The sequence below is a fragment of the Poecilia latipinna genome, unplaced genomic scaffold, assembly GCF_001443285.1.
Source record: "Poecilia latipinna isolate Pla-1442-1.1 unplaced genomic scaffold, P_latipinna-1.0 Scaffold258, whole genome shotgun sequence".
Taxonomy (NCBI): domain Eukaryota; kingdom Metazoa; phylum Chordata; class Actinopteri; order Cyprinodontiformes; family Poeciliidae; genus Poecilia; species Poecilia latipinna.
In genome coordinates, this window is record NW_015112874.1 from 292,820 (window position 1) to 311,880 (window position 19,061).

General features: G+C 37.3%; 3 protein-coding genes across 4 annotated transcripts in view; all 3 read left to right on the forward strand.

Moving 5' to 3' along the window:
* The first annotated feature begins 1,964 nt into the window (after nucleotides 1–1,964).
* haus8 (HAUS augmin like complex subunit 8) lies at nucleotides 1,965–7,061 on the forward strand. Of its 2 annotated transcripts, none has more exons than XM_015033141.1 (10): nucleotides 1,965–2,111; nucleotides 2,347–2,411; nucleotides 3,759–3,820; nucleotides 4,069–4,183; nucleotides 4,373–4,483; nucleotides 4,574–4,677; nucleotides 4,824–4,982; nucleotides 5,858–5,999; nucleotides 6,183–6,324; nucleotides 6,653–7,061. In XM_015033141.1, exons 1-10 carry the CDS (start codon nucleotides 2,020–2,022, stop codon nucleotides 6,777–6,779), a joined length of 1,119 nt encoding a protein of 372 aa, XP_014888627.1. In that variant the 5' UTR covers nucleotides 1,965–2,019; the 3' UTR covers nucleotides 6,780–7,061. The 2 variants fall into 2 exon arrangements, with proteins under 2 accessions (XP_014888627.1, XP_014888628.1); XM_015033142.1 differs by having other exon boundaries at nucleotides 1,966–2,084.
* A 633-nt stretch (nucleotides 7,062–7,694) lies between these two features.
* Nucleotides 7,695–12,786, forward strand: sac3d1 (SAC3 domain containing 1). The gene is made up of 4 exons (XM_015033140.1): nucleotides 7,695–7,803; nucleotides 9,397–9,811; nucleotides 10,746–11,028; nucleotides 11,832–12,786. Exons 1-4 carry the CDS (start codon nucleotides 7,778–7,780, stop codon nucleotides 12,296–12,298), a joined length of 1,191 nt encoding a protein of 396 aa, XP_014888626.1. The 5' UTR covers nucleotides 7,695–7,777; the 3' UTR covers nucleotides 12,299–12,786.
* A 1,752-nt stretch (nucleotides 12,787–14,538) lies between these two features.
* cpamd8 (C3 and PZP like alpha-2-macroglobulin domain containing 8) overlaps nucleotides 14,539–19,061 on the forward strand; it is a 45,104-nt gene continuing 40,581 nt past the window's right edge. The window contains exons 1-3 of the mRNA XM_015033127.1: nucleotides 14,539–15,190; nucleotides 18,176–18,327; nucleotides 18,697–18,833. Coding sequence (XP_014888613.1) covers nucleotides 15,105–15,190; nucleotides 18,176–18,327; nucleotides 18,697–18,833 — 375 coding nt within the window. The 5' untranslated portion in view covers nucleotides 14,539–15,104. The remainder of the gene's footprint in view (nucleotides 15,191–18,175; nucleotides 18,328–18,696; nucleotides 18,834–19,061) is intronic.

Sequence of the window (19,061 nt, forward strand, 5' to 3'; positions counted from 1 at the left end):
GAGGTTGTGAGAGGGGTAATCATGACTTTGTACACAATGTACACAATGGTGTACAAAGTCAGCCTTCAAGAACCGGTATCCAGCATGTTTTAGTTAGTGCTTTTTTTTTTTTTTTTTTCCTGGTTTTATTACACCTGAATCAAATGATGGTTCATCAGCAGGCCTTTGCCGGACTTTGACATGCTGAGGAAGTAGTTGAATCAGCTGTGTTGGAGAAGAGACACATCTAAACCTCCTCAGGTGTTTGAGGAATACTTTTTGTCATTTCCTTTGACTTTTTTCCTCCCCCACATTCTTATGTGTAATCTTGTGTTTGAAAAGAGTATCAGTGAGGTCACACTGACATAAAAAAAAATTTCTCTAACAGACGTCAGAGTTTCACAGGACAGAGAAAGACCAGAGAGGTAGGCTCCAGACTGAGACAAGGACTTTCATTCAGGCGCTAAATGTCTTCTTCTAACGCTGTCTTTCAACATGCACTTCTCTTTTTTCATTTCAACTCATCAACCAGAGATTGGTTATTTCACTCCTGAAAATTGCAAATGAGAGTCGCTTCATCCATAAAACTGCTTTTTTTGTTGTTGTTGTTTTTTTTTTTTTACCAACTAACGGAAAAAGAGTCTTTTCTGTTTATATCACCTCCACTAAGAGTAGTTACTGTCCATTGCAATGCAGGTTCTGGCATTGCCTGGTGGTGAGAGATGAATAGCAAGTGTGCCGACACACTTGCTGACTTCTAGACTTTATTACTCTGGAAGGAGGGAGAGAGATCCGATAAGACCCGACTTTCCATAGATTAATGATGTAGGTTATGAATGCCTCTAACACAAAAAAAATGCAAGACATAAGGTATGAACAAATGAACGCAAGAAGAGATGTCTACAAATTATTGTTGAGAAAAAAAACAACCCAAAATCATCATAAATATACAGTTAATAAAATTACACTTAATTTTGACGTTCCATGAGGTTTACACTTACGACATTCATCTCTTTTTAAAACTATTTGGCGCTGAAGACGTTCTTCTGTAAGCCATGTTTTGAAGTGGTTTATCTCTCTCTAGTAGAGCAGTAGTTGCTTAGACGTGTATGCCGTCCAGTACCACACCCACGCCGTCCCTGTTGTCCTGATGTTGTCCAGGTTGGTCTTAGATAGGTGGGATCAGCATCGATTATGTGCTCTAAGACTCTTGCACACAACTCAGCATTAAACTCAGAAAAAGATGAAGAATCCATGCAGGCTACTTCAACATGGGCTGAGGTTGAATGTTTTCCTTTTTCTGCTCCAGCTCCTCTTTGATGCTCTCCACGAATATGCACTTATGTTATTCATGTTATTGTGGTTGCAGAAAATGATTCTACTTACTCATTCTGAAAAATAATCAACAACATAGGAACCTATAGAGTATCGATTGTGTATCAGCATGCACATACCACACATTTTATTTATGTGTGCATCACATGCTATTTGCTTTATGTCTAACTTCTTACACTTAAGTGCTTAATAAATCAACTGTTATCCTGAAAAGAGTTGTGGTTTTTAGGGCAAAACATTCCACAGCTATGATAGGCTGAAGTTTCCGACGTGATCAATTATTTAATCAAATAAAATACGAATTAAAATGTTCGGATGATGGAGTATTGGGTAAATACGTGCATTATACTACATTAGATTCAGGAAACTGCTCAATAATACAAAAATTATTACATTCATGATGAAATATAAAGAAACCGAGATATGAAGAATGCTTGTCATTGCAAAAATTGCACTTTAAAAATATAACTGGGAACGTCAAAACACGTTTTTAATATGATTTTAATAGCTTTATCATAATTCATTTTTGGATCTGCTATTTTTTGTTGAAATGTGAACTCCGATACTGCATTAATAGTAAGATATGGCGTACCATCGTGAGATAATGATCTGATCGGATAAATGTTCCTGCCCCCGGAACGAAAGTAGAATGTTTGTGTTCCTTGCGGACTATAAAGCAGAGGAACGGGCGGTTCACTTCAAAACATGGCTTCCAGAAGAACGTCTTCAGCGCCAAATAGTTTTAAAAATACATCCACTGATGCAAACAGGTATTTGCAAAAGTTGTTTTCTTCGTCGTAAGTGAGTATGCTCTACTATGCCGATTGTTTGGCTTCTGACTTTGTAGTGAATAAAATGAAGAAAAAGAAGAAAATGACGTTGCTCAGCCGTTTCATTTAGCATAATATCTTTAAGCCGAGCAGGAAAAATGACATGGAGTTTAGTAGTTTACCCTTTTAAAGATAAGTTCAGGGATTTTTGCTTTCATGTACAAAGTCGCCATTCATGACAGCAATTGTTTGTTGTTTTCAGTTCAAAATGTGCCTATAATGGAGTTAAAGCCAATAACACTGCAGATGGGAAGAAAACTGGTAAATGTAAGTATGTACTTATGTTCACGTAAGTTATCAGATGTTCTGAGCAAATTTGCTTAGTGTAGTGAATTCAGAAACGTTATTTCTGAATTCACTAATTCAGAAATTAGTGAGGGTCATAGGCACGTTTTTGAAATAAGATTTGCTTTCATCATGTCCACGTCTATGGCGTTTGGAAAAAACAAACTTAATTTTACACACTTTAGTCCGTATTTCAGTTTGTAATTTGTAAACAAAACTAAATTCAGAATTTATTAAAATATATTGTCTTGGTGTTGTTGTTGTTGTTTTTTTATTTAAGATTGAAATCACATTGTATCTTTTTTGTTGTTGTTGTGAATATCACGTATTTATTTCTAGGTTGTTACCTAGAAATAAATTCCTCAAAACAATTTTATATTACTATTTTAAATCGGACCAGTGCTTCTCAAGTTATGTCAAGCATTTTTTTCTTTTTACCAACCATTTAAAGCTCGCAAAGTTCTCAAAATGTGCCTTAATGAATATATATTTATTAGGATAACTTAGTGCTGATTTACAAAGTCTTAGTGTTAGAAATTTTAAAATCAAGCTTTGCTAAGTTAGTGTCAACTAGATAATGAATACTACCTTTTCAATTTTGCGTTGATGTTGAATGGTTTTACTGATCTTTAACTTGAGGCAAATTTATTGGTTGTTACTTGGCATCCAGAGATTTCTTCTACAGGGTTAACACTCTTAATGTTGTCTAAGGAATTGGAGATTATGGAGAAAATACTAGCTTTGTTATTATCCTTTGCATAAAAGTTTGTTTTTACTTGAGCATCATTGATTGGTCTACATTAACACATGTGAAGTGCCTTCCCTCTTCAGGGAACGCTCTTTTTATACCTATTGATGCACCTAATGTTTTGTCAGTGGATCTAGTTATTATGTTCCAACCATTTTCAAGTGTTTAAATATCTGTTCCCCTTCTTTGATTGCTGTGACAAACTAAATGCTATTTTAAATATTTTCATAACACATTAAAATCTCAAATTGACCATTTTCCTGTATAAAAAGTTCAGCTGAGAAACTGTCAAAAAAATATATGTTCAAATTATAGGCATAAAATAGCATACAAACTGAACTTGAAAAGTGACACACAAGACCCATACCAGTTTTAATTATGTTAATAAATTAACTTGAGGTTTATAAGCAAGCTAGGAGAAGTTTCCCCTTCTTAATGTTGCAAGTGATCATATAATGTACTTCTTATGATCTAGTTACACTTTAAATGAAGATTCTTTTTATACATAATCTGGTTTAGGGACTGTGATCTTACTTTAACAATAACTTCATAACGCATTTATTGTCTATTTTGATTTGTAGCCAGTGGGACTATTGTCAAGTCTCGATATTTACAATCTGCTGAGAAGGCCTCTCTCTCAAAGGTAAAGCAATTTGTCTATATTTATCTTTGTTACATTGAAACATGTTAAGGTTTTTTTACATGGCAGATCACATATGATGTACGTTGCTTTGCATGTACATTGGAGAGGATATATTTTTAAACAATACAATAGTGAATTTGCTTTTCTCTTTGATGTATCCTATTGTAAACTGGACTGTTTTGCTGTTTTTGTTTTTCCTTTTTCTTTCTTCCTACTGTCCATTGATTTTTCATATTCTACCTTTAAAGAGCAACTCACTGACCAATGAGTCGACTGGGCCTTCCTCACCCAAACCCACCGCTGTAAAACCAAAGGTGGGCGCGCCATCAAGGCGCACATTGACCCCACAAGCACTGGCAGCATGTAAGTTTATCTTTATGGGGTTGCTTTGGGTTTTCATTGTTATTAAATGTCAGGTTTTGAGTCTTAAAATATGAGAATAACAGTTACATGACCGTGATTTTTTTTTTTTTCTGTTGAGGAAAATACAATTTATACAAAACAAGTTGTCTTAAAATTTCTTTTGGTAATATTGTTTTCTCTTTTTTAAAGCAACACTGACATGCAAAACTGATGCATCCTTCCTCGGTAAAAGTGTCCTGCAGTCCACTTTTTCGGATGGTCACTATTTTCGACCAGATTTTGATATTTCAGTCATTAAAGGTAAATAGGAAACAACTTTGCAATGCCACAACTTCCTTTCAGAACTGAATTGTGAACTAATAAGGTTTTTTTTTTAACCATATTTCAAAGATAAAACTGTGATTGAGAATGCGAAGGAGCCTGAAAGAACTCTAGAGAGTGAGAAGAAGATTGTAGAAATGCAAACATTTCTTCTAGCCTATCTTACAGCTAAGGTAAGACTGGTTCACACTGTCTGAATAAAGCTGTACATTTCTGTGCATCTGTTACATTCAGTTAGCCTACTTTAATGTGAACATAACATACATATGTATGTCATGTTTTCTCTTGGAAAAACACTTTTTTAAATTTTGTTTGCTAGATGGAGAGTAATACTGCAAAGTTTAAAGCTGAGGCAGCGGCAAAGCTCCTTCAAAATATGGAAGAAGAACAGAGACTGCATAGGAAGGTTAAGGAGAAAAAGCATCAATATCTTCTAATGGAGAAGAAGAAACAACTGAATGAGCTCTTAGACTTGCAGGTCAGTGCACCAATAACTAATTGTTGTATATTTTCCCAATTTTGAGTTGGGTCTCACATCTGTCAACATCATATACTTGACACATTTTCTTTTATTAACTTTGACAAAGACAGATGTTGTGATGCATAAATGAGGAAACATTACCTCATTTATGTAATGAGGTAATGTAGTTTTTTTAATTTTTTATCTGTTGGGTTCAAATGTACATATTTGAACATGCAATACTTTTTTCATGTTTTAGTTCTGGGGGGGTGGAGGGGCAGGAATTGACTGGTTGGACCTCAAAGAAAAATGAAAAATTAGCTTTAGCCTGGGAATGCCTAATGAGTGTGTTTGTAGTTGCTTCTTAAAGGACTGGTGTCATTTATATATTTATTAAACAAAATTAAGATTTTTTTTCTTTTAGGAATATTATTTGTATTGTGGAAAGAGAAGAATTGTGGCTTCTCTGGATGATCACCAAAGAAACTGATTTGTTTATATAGTACATATAGTTTTTTTTTTTTGATTTGCACATATAGTCAATTTAGTGCAGGCTAATCTTAGCCTGGTCCAGCATCAGCAAAATAAAGGCTTTGTTTCTTAAAGCTGCACTGTAGTAAGTATAAACACCAACTGCACAGAAGTGAATATTGGCACAAACCCTATTTGTGGCAATATTGTAAATAAATTGTTGGTTAAGCTCAATATTTTTTGCCAGTGCAAAATTGATTTTTACTGATGAGCTATTTGTCAGTAGGGTAAGTTACTGAAGACATGCTTTTTATTAATACATCATACCTTTGTAAGCATTCCATTTGTAAATAGTGAGCGCTTTTGTATCAGCAATTGCACTTTAACTAATGGGCCAATTTTTCTTTTTCTTTTCCCTTCAGATTGATATCCTGACACCAGTGGGTGAGGCAGCCAACCAGTTCACAAAGGACTACAAGAGTTTTGCTGCAGCCGTTGATTCAACTCGTCATGAGTTGCCTGTGAAGAATTTCTACATAAATGGGGATGGAAAAGAATTTCTAGGTTGTTACAATGTTTATAACTTAAAGCGACATGGAACAATTCTTACTACATGGATTGGATTGTCCCCAAATAAACACAAACTAGTAATTCTTCTTTATAAGAGAGTTGGATATCAGGATTTAACTCCATTGTTTCGTATAAACTACCACTACATGCTATGTCCCTTTTTGTCGCTGTTTTTAGAAAAAGCTGAAGTTTCCCTGAAAGAAACGGAGATGCTGTTGCATGACTGCACACAGGGAGACCATCTGGACCACAGCACATCTTTAGAGTGCCTCAGGGAAATTAAAACAATATCAAAGGATATCAGTCAGCAGCTTTCAGGGTAGGTACACGCATAACATGCTTCAGTCCCTTGCAAAACTATTTATACCCAAAGTATAAATACTGTAACAGTTTGTTTTGTTTCAGCGTGAAAAATTATGTTAGGATCTTAAGAGATTAGTTAGCAAAAAAATGGCACATAATTATAAAGATGCTGCTCTGACCTGCTAGTCATATTTTACAAATGGAAATCAGACATGTTCTTCCATCTGAACTGTTGAATTCCTCAAGAAGTTGTTTGGTATGTTCTTTAGTTTTCATGACGTAAATGTAAAGATGCGTCTTAACTGTCTTAACTTTAAGTACTCGGATGTCCCTGTTTTTTCCAGAACATGCTCAGAACTTTTGGAACTGTCGTCGTTGGTCTGCCGTCAATCAGTCCAGCTTCAGCAAGCCATGGAGGAAGAGCAACTTGGGAGTTCAAGAACCCTCCTGCTCTTCTGCCCCAAACAGTGAAGAATACCAGACAGAATGGGATTCGCATTATATGCACTTTGGATAACACCTCAGTCCCTGTATTATTTCCCCAATTAATTCATGCAACTTCCTTTTGTGTCTTTTCTTAAATGTATAGTCTGTTTGATTTTGCTGTAATTGTGTTATAGTTTGTCTTGTTGAGTAATTAATTGGTCATGCAGTTTTACAGATTACGTGCGTTTAGTAAACAATGAAATACACATTAAAAACTGAACTTACCCTTTCGGTTTTATACAACAATAAAATTATCTCGCCTTTAAATCAAATAGTCTTTCCATCCAATTTCTCCACTCCTGAGCCAAAGATCCGTGGAACTTCATTTGCTCTACTGCGCCATCACGTGGACGATATTTAAACCGATTAAATGTAATGCCAATGCATAAATTATGAATGTAGTCTTAATATTGTCTTAATCTACCTTTATGATACAATGGCTGGATCAAAAGGAAAATGGGAAATTAATAGGACAAGGGGTTACGGTATGAATGATCTAGTGTTAGTAGTAACCGTGCTTATGTCACCACGGGGACGAAATTTTATTTTTGCTTAGAAAAAACTTTTCCGCTCATCTTCCGGGGGTTTCTCGTGAAAAGGTAATTTCTATAATGGGCGAAACCAGGCATATGCAGAAAAGCAGGAGTAGGTTGATATTCTCCAAATGATGATACACGCCTTCCTACAATCTCGCATTTGTGGATATAAAATGTTGCCCATAAAATAATATTGTATGAATTTGTTTTTGATCAAATAACACATTTTCTAAAATTAATACACATAAATTTTGCCAAAGGTTTTGAACATCATGTGCCAGAAAATGCCGATAGTCATTTTATGGGCATTTATTTATTTATTTTTATTTTAAAATGCTTCAACTACCGTAAACAAAATTGCACCCTATTCCGGATATGACGTTATAACCAAGCGCATTTTTATTGGAGACGTACAGACAGTGACGATATTCCTGTTTAGATGAGCCAATGAGCCGAAGGAGAGGTACGCGCATGTAAGTGCAAATGCTGAATTTACTGTTTTAAATGTAACTTTTGTTCAAAATAAATTTAGGGCCAAGGTTCCAACGAGTAACTAAATTACTATGAACTTAAAAATATGTCCGCGTTTTTCTTTATGAGGGTTATTTTCAAGCTGAGGTCGTTAGCAAGCTAACTACTACAGGGGACAATCAGTGTTACTCAGGTAACGGCCTCTTCACGTATTTTACAAGACTAAGAATTGGGTTCAAATGAAAGTGTCTGGAGTTAGAAAGATAAAAGAAAACAGCGATATTTTTATTTGGAAGAATAAATGAAAAAAACGAATCATCAGCGCCGTTACTATTACATGTACAGAATTATACACCTATCAGGCTTTTACAAAACAATGTCAAAAGAGAGGTGAAACATTTACACTAATTCTTCCTCTCACAGAATGATATGTTGGATGACAAGTGAACAGTTCTTGACCATTGATTTGGGGTCGACTAATATGACTACTTAATTCTTTCTAAACCTTCAGGTTGACTTGGACGGTGATAGTTGAATTTAGTAGTTAAAACCTTAACACTGTCGTAAGACAAAAAAAGTGAACCAGCGCCAGTTCATAGAGATAAATTGTTACTACAGAACAAATACAGTACCTGCTTTTGCGCTGTCATGCAAATGTGTTAAATTTTTGGCACAATACAACCCAACACTTTGTTTTATTTGTATTGTTGTTTTATTTGTATTGTTATGTTATAGATCAACATAAAACAATGCATAATTGCAAAGTAAAACACAATTTTCAACATTTTTTGCAATTTAAAATCTGAAATGTGTGATGGACATCTAAGGAACATAGGCGTTTGCCTTATATATATAATTTTTTTTTTTTTTTTTTTTTTTTGCAAGATATCTCAAGCTCAGACAGATTGGAGTGCATTTGTAAACATATTTTTTTAACTCTGGGCTCCAAGTTTGGACTGATCAACGGAACTGAGATATAAGGGGTTTTAAATCCACAACAAAATACAAGCCATTCTGTTTCCCTTCCTGCTAAAAAAGTAAAGTTCCTTTCAGTTACATGGAGCATAGGTCTTCCACTCCTCCTCATATTTTTATGTGCCGTCAGTCAGCTGATGGAAAGAAGAAGTGGTACATAATTGTAAATCTACTGCTCTGAACTGCTATGGTCAGATTTTACAAATGGGAAATCAATAAAAATGTGAGATATAGGATTCTGTCTTTGATAAAGTTTGAATTAAATTATAGCTATTGCTTGGGAACTAACATCACTTTATTCAGGATACACATTTTTTAAAAGCTAAAATTTTACAAATTCAGGCAGAATGTCTTTCAAAAGGCAGACTACACCCGAGCAAAAGACTTAACTAATCAATAAGCAAATATTAGCTTGTTATCCTTATGTTACTAACAAAATAGCTCATGATGGAAATCTCCATTTTTGTAATTAAGTACTTGAAAATTGCTGTTGCATTTTAGCTTATGACTAATCCAATTATTTTTCTTTAGAGAACATGTTATTTGAACAACAAAGTGAATATTTTTTTTAAATAAGGCAAATTACTTCAATCATTTATATTTAACTTTTTCTTAAACAGCACTCAGTTGCAGAACAGTAGGGCACCATCAGGTGGATGGAGGAGTCCGAGGAACAAAAAGCAATGTCAAAGTGAAAGCAAAACTCATAAGAATGAGGTGGAAGCAGAAGACCAGGGAAAAGAAATAAAGGAAATGGCTCCCAGAGCATCCTGTCAAACCATGTGTCCTGCTCAAGAGCTACGGAACCGTGAGTCTCAAAACCGACTCCACTGTTTCGAAGTGGTCCCTGGTACCGAGAGCTTTCAAAAGCCAAAGGGAGATCCTCTGCGTGCTGTCAAGGAGTATTCCAGACCAGCAGCAGGAAAAGATGTGACAAAGCCCTCTTACCTGCGACCACCTGATGTTTTGCTGAAGACTGTCTGCTATCTTATTGATGAGATAGCAGGGTCAACTAGTCTGCACCCATGGACTGAGGCAAGTAGAGTTACCACATTACTTTATTTATTTTAAGAAAACTTGCTTTACTGTTCTAAAGATGTTGAGTTATTGCTATTAAGATCTGACTATTTTATGTTGCCGTAATTCAGTTGCATCGAGATTAATATTGACGTGTAAAAACATGTTGCTGTACTATAAATTAAACCTCAGTTAAGATTTGGGTGTAGCTTGCATTGCAAAAGTATGGATTCTCCTATATTTTTCATTTATTTTTTTATTTGTGTCACATTGTAACCACAACTTTTCATGTGTTTTATTGGAATTTTATCTAAATAATCAGCAAATAAGCATCACACATTTCTGAAGTAGAAGAGTAGAAGATTATACATAATTTGAAACATTTCTAACAAAAAAAATCAGAAAGGTTAGATGTGCTTTTGTGTTTGGCCCCGTTTACATTATTACGTCAAAATAAAATCAAGTGCAACCAAATGCCGTCACAAATCACAGAATTAATCAATATAGATGAACTGCGTTTAATTTAATCTTAGTATAGGCGCAGCTCTTCTTGGTTGGGCTCTGAGGTTTGTTGAGGAACATGGGTAAACGCGAAGTATCACTGAGACCAGGAAACGCATCAGACAGGTCAGAGAAAAAGACAGCTAACATTCCACATAACTCAAAGTGTGCCAATTCACACTGACTTGTGCAAGTCCTGCATCCTGCTGTGATGATGGGTGATTAAACCTCTCGACTGGACTTAGACAACTGAGTTAGTCTATGACATAAAATCATGGAGGCTTGTGCTTGTAGGCTTGAAACAAAATGTAAAAACTTGAGTATTTTGGCAAGGCACTATGAGTGCAGAATCTAAGGTACTTGTGACATTGTGATTCACTACCAAGAACATTGTCAGATGAAAGTTGTACGCAACCATCTTTTTGGAATTGAACTTCTTGTTCCCTTTCAGGTGTACAGCTTTGTGTTTGATCGACTGCGTAGTGTGAAACAGGACATGATCATCCAAAGGTTGTCTGGAAAGGACTGTGTGGCCATTTTAGAGCCAACAGTGCGTTTCCACATCTACGCTTCTTATCGTCTTTGTGGTGAGCCGCTGCGGATTTACGATCCACGCATCAATGATACACACCTACAAGAATATTTGAGTTGGCTGTTTGACTGCTACAAAACTGGAAGTGGACCATATCCAAACCAAGAGGAGTTTCAGACTCTCGGTCTCCTCTACAACCTGGGTCAGTTAATCTCTTGAAAACTTCCTAGTCAGTGTTTTTCATGTTTATGTATGTTGTATTTAAGATCTATTTTACCAGGAGGTCACTTGGAATTAACATCAGTTTTTAAGAGAATTGGGAAACTATTGAATTAAAATTATTTAAAGATGTTAGTTGGTTGAATCACAGCCATTTTGACACAGTATGTCTATTTACAGATTAGCTGTTTTGGACACATTTTATGATTTGAAATTAAATGACTCCACCTGTCAATCAATCCAGTGGGTTTGTCAGCGACTGACCAATCAGCGGTCAAAATTTGACTACAAATGGGTATAGTTTCATTGTAAAGCGATAACGTATCAGGCAGGTGGTGCAAATATTCACACACAACCTGACATGCGTGATCAAAACATAGTTCAGATACATACTACTAAGGAATTATTCACTCGCTTTTTTGCAAGTGCAAAAAGCGCCCAACCCAATATGCTGAGAAGGATGTGTAGTACAATGACAGGAAACATGACTGGTCAAATATTTGGTTGATCAAAACATTAGATTGACTACAATTATGGAAATGCTTAAATTAAAGAAGACTTAAGTGCTGAAAATTTGTTTTAAGGCGTACACATGTATACTATCAACTGATTGTGTCTGTAATTTTTCATCCTATCACTATTTTTAGCATGCTGAATACATATCAAATACTTGTGTGTGGAATAAGTTTTGGAAATATTTATTTGTGGTCTCATATTTTTATGTGAACTGGTGGCTCGCCAAGAATAAACTCTCCCAAACTGATTCAATTCATGCTTTCTCTGTAGGTTCAAGTCCCGCCACTCAGGATATTTTGGAACTCCCTGAGCGCCTGCGCCAAACTCCTTCTCTTAAACTTGCTCTAGCAATCAATCGAGCATTTCTGGAGGGAAACCATGTACATTTACTCCGACTAGTGCAGAAGCTGGACTTTTTGCAGGCCTGTGCACTGCACCGCCACCTGGTGACATGTCGCAGACACTTATTGCTTATATACTGCCACGGATACCACAGCCGCAACTGCCGCTTTCCTCTTGACAGACTCGCTCAGCTCTTGTCCTTGGAGCCATCCCTTACAGCCGAACTTTGTCAGGTGTATGGCATCGAAGTAAATCAGCATAACCAGGTGTTGTTTTCCAAAAGTGCTTTTACTGAACCTGACCAAGGGAGTCTGGATTGTAAACTGTATCATAGCATAGTATCTGAGAAACAGAGAGGCCTCACTGTAAAGAGCATCATTCACGGATGTACTTGATACAGATATCTGTCTCTTAATTGGTGCTCGTCATCCCTTATTCCTGTAACAGAGCTCTTTAAGTTTCCAATAAAAATATGAAGCAGAGTTTAACCTGCATTAAACAAGTTTTCTTCTATACGGCTGATTTTTTTAAATTTTTTGTTACTGAACATCATTCATTTTGTGTTTCTCAATGTTCTGCTGTGCAGTAAATCAGTGGTCTTACCTCAGGTCTCTGAATCACCTTGGAATGTGAACTCCTTTCATATCAGTAATGTTTGTTATTTTGAGAGCTTTCTTCATTTAGTATAATGTAATGAGAAATAAAAGGTCACCATGTTTAATTCCAAAGGCTAACTGTTAATTTTTATGTGCTGGATTGCTGTGCTGTGTTTGATATTTCTTAAAACAGTTAGGGGATTTTTCTTTGCACCAGTCTTCATTCATTTGCACTTATCCAACTGCTTACTGTGAAACCATTTCAATAAATATTTTTGTTACCAAACAGAGCTTTGACTTGTTTGCCTGAGTTAAAGTTGCACATACATCCTGTCACCACTTGGTGGCAGCCTTTATCAAAACAAACCTTGCATACAAACTTGTGATCATAGTATCATTTGACTTCAAGATCTGCTGGTTCTTCTTGCGCTTGGTCTGCTACCCAAATCCCTCAAGCACTCGATTTGAAAGTTCTAGTTGTGACTAGCACTCCTAAATTGTTTGTAATTGTGTATGTTTGATTAGTAAATGAGATGGTTTGCACAGTTTGTATCAATAAATTTTTAATTTGTTTAATAAATCTGCATTGATCTGTGTATATTCAGTTTTTCTTTTAATAGTTGGCAAAAGTAGGATAAGTTCATAACACCTGTGATGTCAATGTTGTCAAAAGATACCTGAAATAATTTAACTTCCTATGTGTCAAATAAAATCTAATTAGTTCTCATAAGCACCCATCGTGCTTTTTCCTGTACCCCCCTAATTTATGCATGCATGGGTTCTCTTTGGGTACTCTGGATTCCTCCCACAGTCCAAAAACATGATTGTTACATTGACTGGTTTCACTAAATTATCCTCAAGTATTTGTGTGTATGGTTTGTCCTCCATCTTTGTGTTGCCTTATGATGGACTGATGACCTGCAAAGGGTGCATCACGCCTCTCTCTCAGTGATGGTGGAAAATGGGTACCAGCCTCGCCGTGACCCGAAAAGGACAAGCAACTAGAGATGATGAAGGATTAATGGATATTTTGGTAACCTCTTAATATGAAAATTAATTCTTCAAATCACCCTGTAATGTACATCAAATATGTGTTTATTGAACACTAGCAAAGATTGAGAGAGCAATCCTATCATGAACCAGTTTGTATCTGATCGTTAAGGGTTCAATTTTGTTTTATGTTGATCACAAGTAGCTCTTGTGATCAACAACTTCAGTGTAGTCTCCCTGTGGGCTCGTAGTGCCGCTGCAGCCAGCAGGGGATTGAATCTTGGCTGTAGAATTATTTGGCCCAGGAATATTGTTGTGCTCTCTTCAGCTTTACAGCTTAAATGTTATATCGCCTAATAAGCAGCATTGGTGTTTTAGACCATATACTACAACCAGTTCAAATGTAAACAGTTTCAGCCTCTTTTTTTGTGTGGTGGGCAGGAGGATATTTTTGAAAATTCAAAAATACTCAGGTCCGTTAATTAAAAAAATTCACATTTATGTAAAATCTTATGTATTTCTACTAAGTGATTAATTACCAATACTTAAGTATTTACACAAAATATAAACAAGAAGGTCTTTTCTAGCTCTAGCTTAATTGGATGGTCAGACAGAAGCATATTTGTCTGACTTTTATGTGTTCCTTTTTTTTTTTTTAGATTATTTTCTTTCAGTGGAATGGTTGATTTTAAATTCTTTTACACTCTTACTTGTCTAAGGTTTAAACAGGGTAAACCTCCCAAAACAATGTTGTGTTGATGGCTTCCTCATGTGGGCCAGACATCTCACAAAAAGCTTTAAAACGTATTTTCTTCTGTTTTAATTGATTGGTGCGGTGTAGGGCTTTTTACAGGTAAATGTGCGCACAAGAAACAGCGCCTCCTGCTGGAGCCACTGTATAACATGCCACAGAAATCAACGCAGCCTGTGTCCAAAATACATGTAAGATGAGACTGTTAGTGCAAACTTTTTATTTATTTACTTTTGACAGTATGTACTTTGAATACACACTCCGGACTTTTTGTAGCAAAGACATATGTAATTGTTGCTTGTAGTGAAATGGACGCATTGTGCGAGTATCTTATTGCCTGGGCGCTTCGTAGGTCAGAGTCATGCTGTCTTGGCAGAGAGGAGTGAGCAGAGGACGCAGAAATCTGAATGAAGCGCTGCCTGCTGCTGATCGCTTCTAGACAAACCGATCTGAAATCACAAGGAACAACATGAGCAGCGAGAGTTTGCTTAAAAGGTCATACAACCTGATTTTTTTTTTCCTGAGACATTTCCGAGCGGACAGAAGTGGGAGGACACTAACAAATGTTAATGCTGAAATATGAGAGAACGGAACCGGGGCGGGTGAAGGCTGGTGGTGTAGCTGCTGTAAGAGGAAGATCCCTCCAAAAAAAAATGCTTGGATCTAGATTTGTTTAAGAGGGATGATCACAACAACTCTGCACACCTAGCATTCAAATCAGCCAGAATGAATCGGTAGACGGAGAGGAATCTGTTAAGAGTTCCCGTGTTTATTGGACATAAAGCGGCCAACTTCATCCAGGAGAGAGCCGATATATAGACGTTTTGGTAGCTTGCTGAAGCCAAAAAAACAAGTGAAGAAAAAATGCTGCGGATGTTTTGGAGAGCTTGGAGCCTTTCGTGGACCTTGTTTATCTGCAGCGTGTGCAGAAGCTGTGCGCAGGAACGACAGTAAGTAGCCCGTGTTGTTTGGAGTGTCTTTGAGATGAGCGCAGAGCTGTGTTTGCGTAAATATTCCCGAAACTAGGAAATTGGTGAGATTATTATTATTATTATTATTATTATTTACTACATAAAATCTTGTCTTGGACTTTTTAACGGCACTGTCTTCGTAGCGCTTATGTTTTCACAGTGTTCATTCACTATTTGGTGCTATTGACCTGAGGTCAGAATGATAGTTTGAGATCCTACACTGCTGATGTTGTTGTGATGGAACGTGACTCAAAGTATGTGCTGTGAGAATGACAAATATAAATAGATTCCTGAGCTTGTCAGTACCCTCTTAGACTCTGGCACAGTGATGCGCTCAGACAGCTGCTCTAGTGGACTAAAGAGGACTTTGAGTGTTATTAATAAGGAGTTGTAAAGACTTATGACCGGCCAAACGCATCTTTGGTTGTTTGGTATCAAGCTCTGAAGAAAGCTTGCAGATCCAGCACCTAAAAACATGCAACCTTGTGACCACCTTTCTGAGACCTCGCCTAAAATACTCACTCTTGCATGGTAAGCAATAACTAACCACTCAAAAGGAGAACAGCTGGGCAAAAAAGAACTTGATAACAGCAGCCATGTGATTGAAATAAGTACCACCTGATCCAGGCTCATCATAGGGCGAGTTTAACTTTCCTCAGATCAAACACATACAGTCAATTTCCCCATATTATCCGCCTTCTCCTGAGGTCTTAATTTCCAGGGATTTTCTCATGACTCTTGCACTGGAGCTATGGTTGCCTCTGGCCCTAACTCTGCAGTGCTGTAATGCCAACCACCTGATCTTACTCTCATGCATGCAATTGGGTTTGTGCTCAAGGGTTTACTCAACTCTGATTTGTGAGATCTTCAGAGAAGGTTTTCAGTTACAAAGGGATGGATTCAGTGTGGAACATTTTCAAACACACATTGTTTTACCAGAATGTGCCAGATTCTTCAATAAATTGTGCATTGTGCACGTCAGGGATATTGCATTATGACCTCTAGAAGAGTAGTCTCCTTTGCTATCAAAACAGCCCTGATGAGGCATGAACTCTACTAGACCCCCGAATTTGTGCTGTGGTATCTGGCAGCAGAATGTTGACAACAGATCATTTTAGCTCCTGTAAGTTTGGAGCGCTCCTCTGTGTATTGAAATGGTTTGACGAGCCCATCCTACAGAGATCTGGGTAATTGGGTAATTCAGAGGCCAAGTCATCATTTAAAACTCAATCTTGTGCTGCGCAAGCCAGTCCTGAGACATTTCTGCCTTCTGGCAAGTTGGGTTATCCCTACTGCAAGATGCCTCCGCCATCACGGAATACCATTTACATGGTCTGCAGCTGGACTTAGGTAGGTGGTATGTGTCAAAATAACATCCACATGGATGGTGAGACAAAAGGTTTCCTTGGATACCCAAAGTATTACACTGCCTTTGCTGGCATGTCTTATTCCCACATCCTGATGCCATATGTTCTCATAGAAAGGTACAATTACCCAGCTTTTCATGTGATATAAAAGGAAACATGATTCATCAGACCAGTCCACCTTCTTCCACTGCTTTGTGATTACTTCACCTGCCAGTTATTGATTCTTTTGGACTCGGGTCCTTGGTGACCATGACTATTTTGCAGATATGCAGCTTCATAGCCAGAAAACTGCAACTCATTTCAGATCCCAAACTTGTAGAACAGGGGTGGGCAATCCTGGTCCTCGAGGGCTGGTGTCCTGCAACTCTTAGATGTCTCCCTGGTCCAACACACTTGAATCAAACAGCTGGGTCACCTCCTAAGTGCAGTCAGGTTCTCCAGAGTCCTGCTAACGACCTCATTATTTGACTCTGGTGGGTTGAAGTTGAGACGCATTTAGTTGCCCACCCCTTTTGTAGAACCTGCATAATTTATTTTTTTTTTTAAATAAATTTAGCAACAATAGATTGTCTGATGCCAGTGTTTTGATAACCAGAAACTATAGTATTTAGAATGCATGCCATTGCCTTGGCATACATTCTTGGCATAAATACATTCTATATATTTTAGTACAGTTCTTTGAGTTAACATTTGTTGAGAACTATGCTGTGAATAAATCAAATTGAATTGATTGAGACCACAGGAGCAAAGCTTCGCTCCCAACATTACTGAGCTTTGACTCACATGACTGTTATTAGTTTAGGACTGGTTCTTCCTTGAGATATGTGTGATAGATTCTGGCCACTGCATACCAAACATACACACCATTTTCCCTGTTTTATTGAAATTCTTTCCTTCTGTGACAGTGGCTGAGACACATGGGTTTCTACATTGTTCAGTCATTACCACTTTATTCATTCCCATAGCTGACCCATCAGTTACTAGCATCAGATTGTCAAAAAAAAAAAAAAAATTAGCTGGCTTTGAGGGGAAAACCTGCAGCATCTGGCCTACTTTCAGTGGTGTTAACCCTTTTCGTAGACCATAAATTCTGCAACACCATTCGCTGCTGTAATGTGTGCCTTATGTTACCTTACGTTACTGTAGGATGCAGTTTATCTTGTGGTGATTTTTTTTCAAACCTGCTATTTCTTCACCTGTTTTCAATAATGTGGGAACACACTGCAGTCCAAATCAATGACGGTGTTCTGGAAAACCCCTTGTTCAAGCAAAAGAAGCATTATTTCACCTGTTATATTGGATAAAGACTTGTGATATTTGCAAGAGCCAAACTGATATTGCAAAGTACCTTGTGAAGTTACCTGTAATGCGTCATAGCTATGCGGGTCGGTTATTTGAATCAGGGGCTTAATTGTAGACTTGAGAGACTTATGGGTCAGTGTTGAGCTGTGCGGGATCTTTGTATTTCCAACATCTGTCTCATCTGTTCAAATTGTGACTCCTTTTTCCTCTTTTGTCTACTGATTTTCTTGTCCTCTAATTTGTCCCTATGTTTTCTTTTCTTCTTCCTTCATTCTATCTCATGGTTTTCTGTCAGAGGTTACCTGGTTGCTGCCCCCTCGGTGTTTCGAGCCGGTGTAGAGGAGAGTGTGAGCGTCACCATCTTCAATGCAAAAGCAGAAACACGCGTCCAGGCACAGCTGTCTGTGAAAGGACAAGCAGTCACCCACAGTCACAGCACAGTTTATGGTGAGGACAACATTTCTAAGATTTAAGAGGAAAATTTGCAGGTAGGAGGAGTATTTGTGTGTTCCTGAACGACACACCATGGTTGCATCGATTTAGTCTATCCGACCAGCCTTTTAGTGTACACAGAGCGTGATTTGTTTGACAGCACCGCTAATCGATGGTGCTACTCACTCTGTTCTGCTCAGAATTGCATGGAGACGGGTTGCAGCTGGATCTCCTGCTAAAATAAGCAAAACTCCTCCTCAAAGCAAACTCAACCATATGCTTGTAGCTCTCATACCTTGACAATAACTTACTGAAATGTGTGGGCAACACAGTTTCCAAAAGCCATTTCACATAGTACTCTCTCTTCTTCTGTTACTTTTACAGATAAAGGCACCATCAAATTGAAGGTGAGTACCGCAATGTGTGCAGCAGCTGAACTCTTGTCCTCAGGCAGTATGCAAATCAACATGTGCATTATTTGTAGTTCAACATCTGTGCCTGCTCATTCATTGAGAATAAGGTAACAGCCCCTATGTAATATACAACAGCTGTTGACGTGTTCCGCCACTCCCGAAGGCAGGAATCGATCAGTCTAAGTTGCACGATTTTATTCCCCACCTCACTGTGACTTGTACTATGATGCTCATTCATGTCATAGCCTAACTTTGATCTATATATATATATATATATCTATATCTATCTATCTATCTATCTATCTATCTATCTATCTATCTATCTATCTATCTATC

Bases quoted from the DNA above. Each gene is read 5' to 3' on its own strand.
- sac3d1 (XM_015033140.1), top strand. From the start codon at position 7,778: ATGAGCCGAAGGAGAGGTACGCGCAT. The intron at 9,812-10,745 runs GCAAGTAGAGTT...GTTCCCTTTCAG, and splicing joins GTCTGCACCCATGGACTGAG to GTGTACAGCTTTGTGTTTGA. The intron at 11,029-11,831 runs GTCAGTTAATCT...CTTTCTCTGTAG, and splicing joins CGGTCTCCTCTACAACCTGG to GTTCAAGTCCCGCCACTCAG.
- haus8 (XM_015033141.1), top strand. From the start codon at position 2,020: ATGGCTTCCAGAAGAACGTCTTCAGCGCCAAATAGTTTTAAAAATACA. The intron at 2,112-2,346 runs GTAAGTGAGTAT...TGTTGTTTTCAG, and splicing joins CAAAAGTTGTTTTCTTCGTC to TTCAAAATGTGCCTATAATG. The intron at 3,821-4,068 runs GTAAAGCAATTT...CTACCTTTAAAG, and splicing joins AGAAGGCCTCTCTCTCAAAG to AGCAACTCACTGACCAATGA.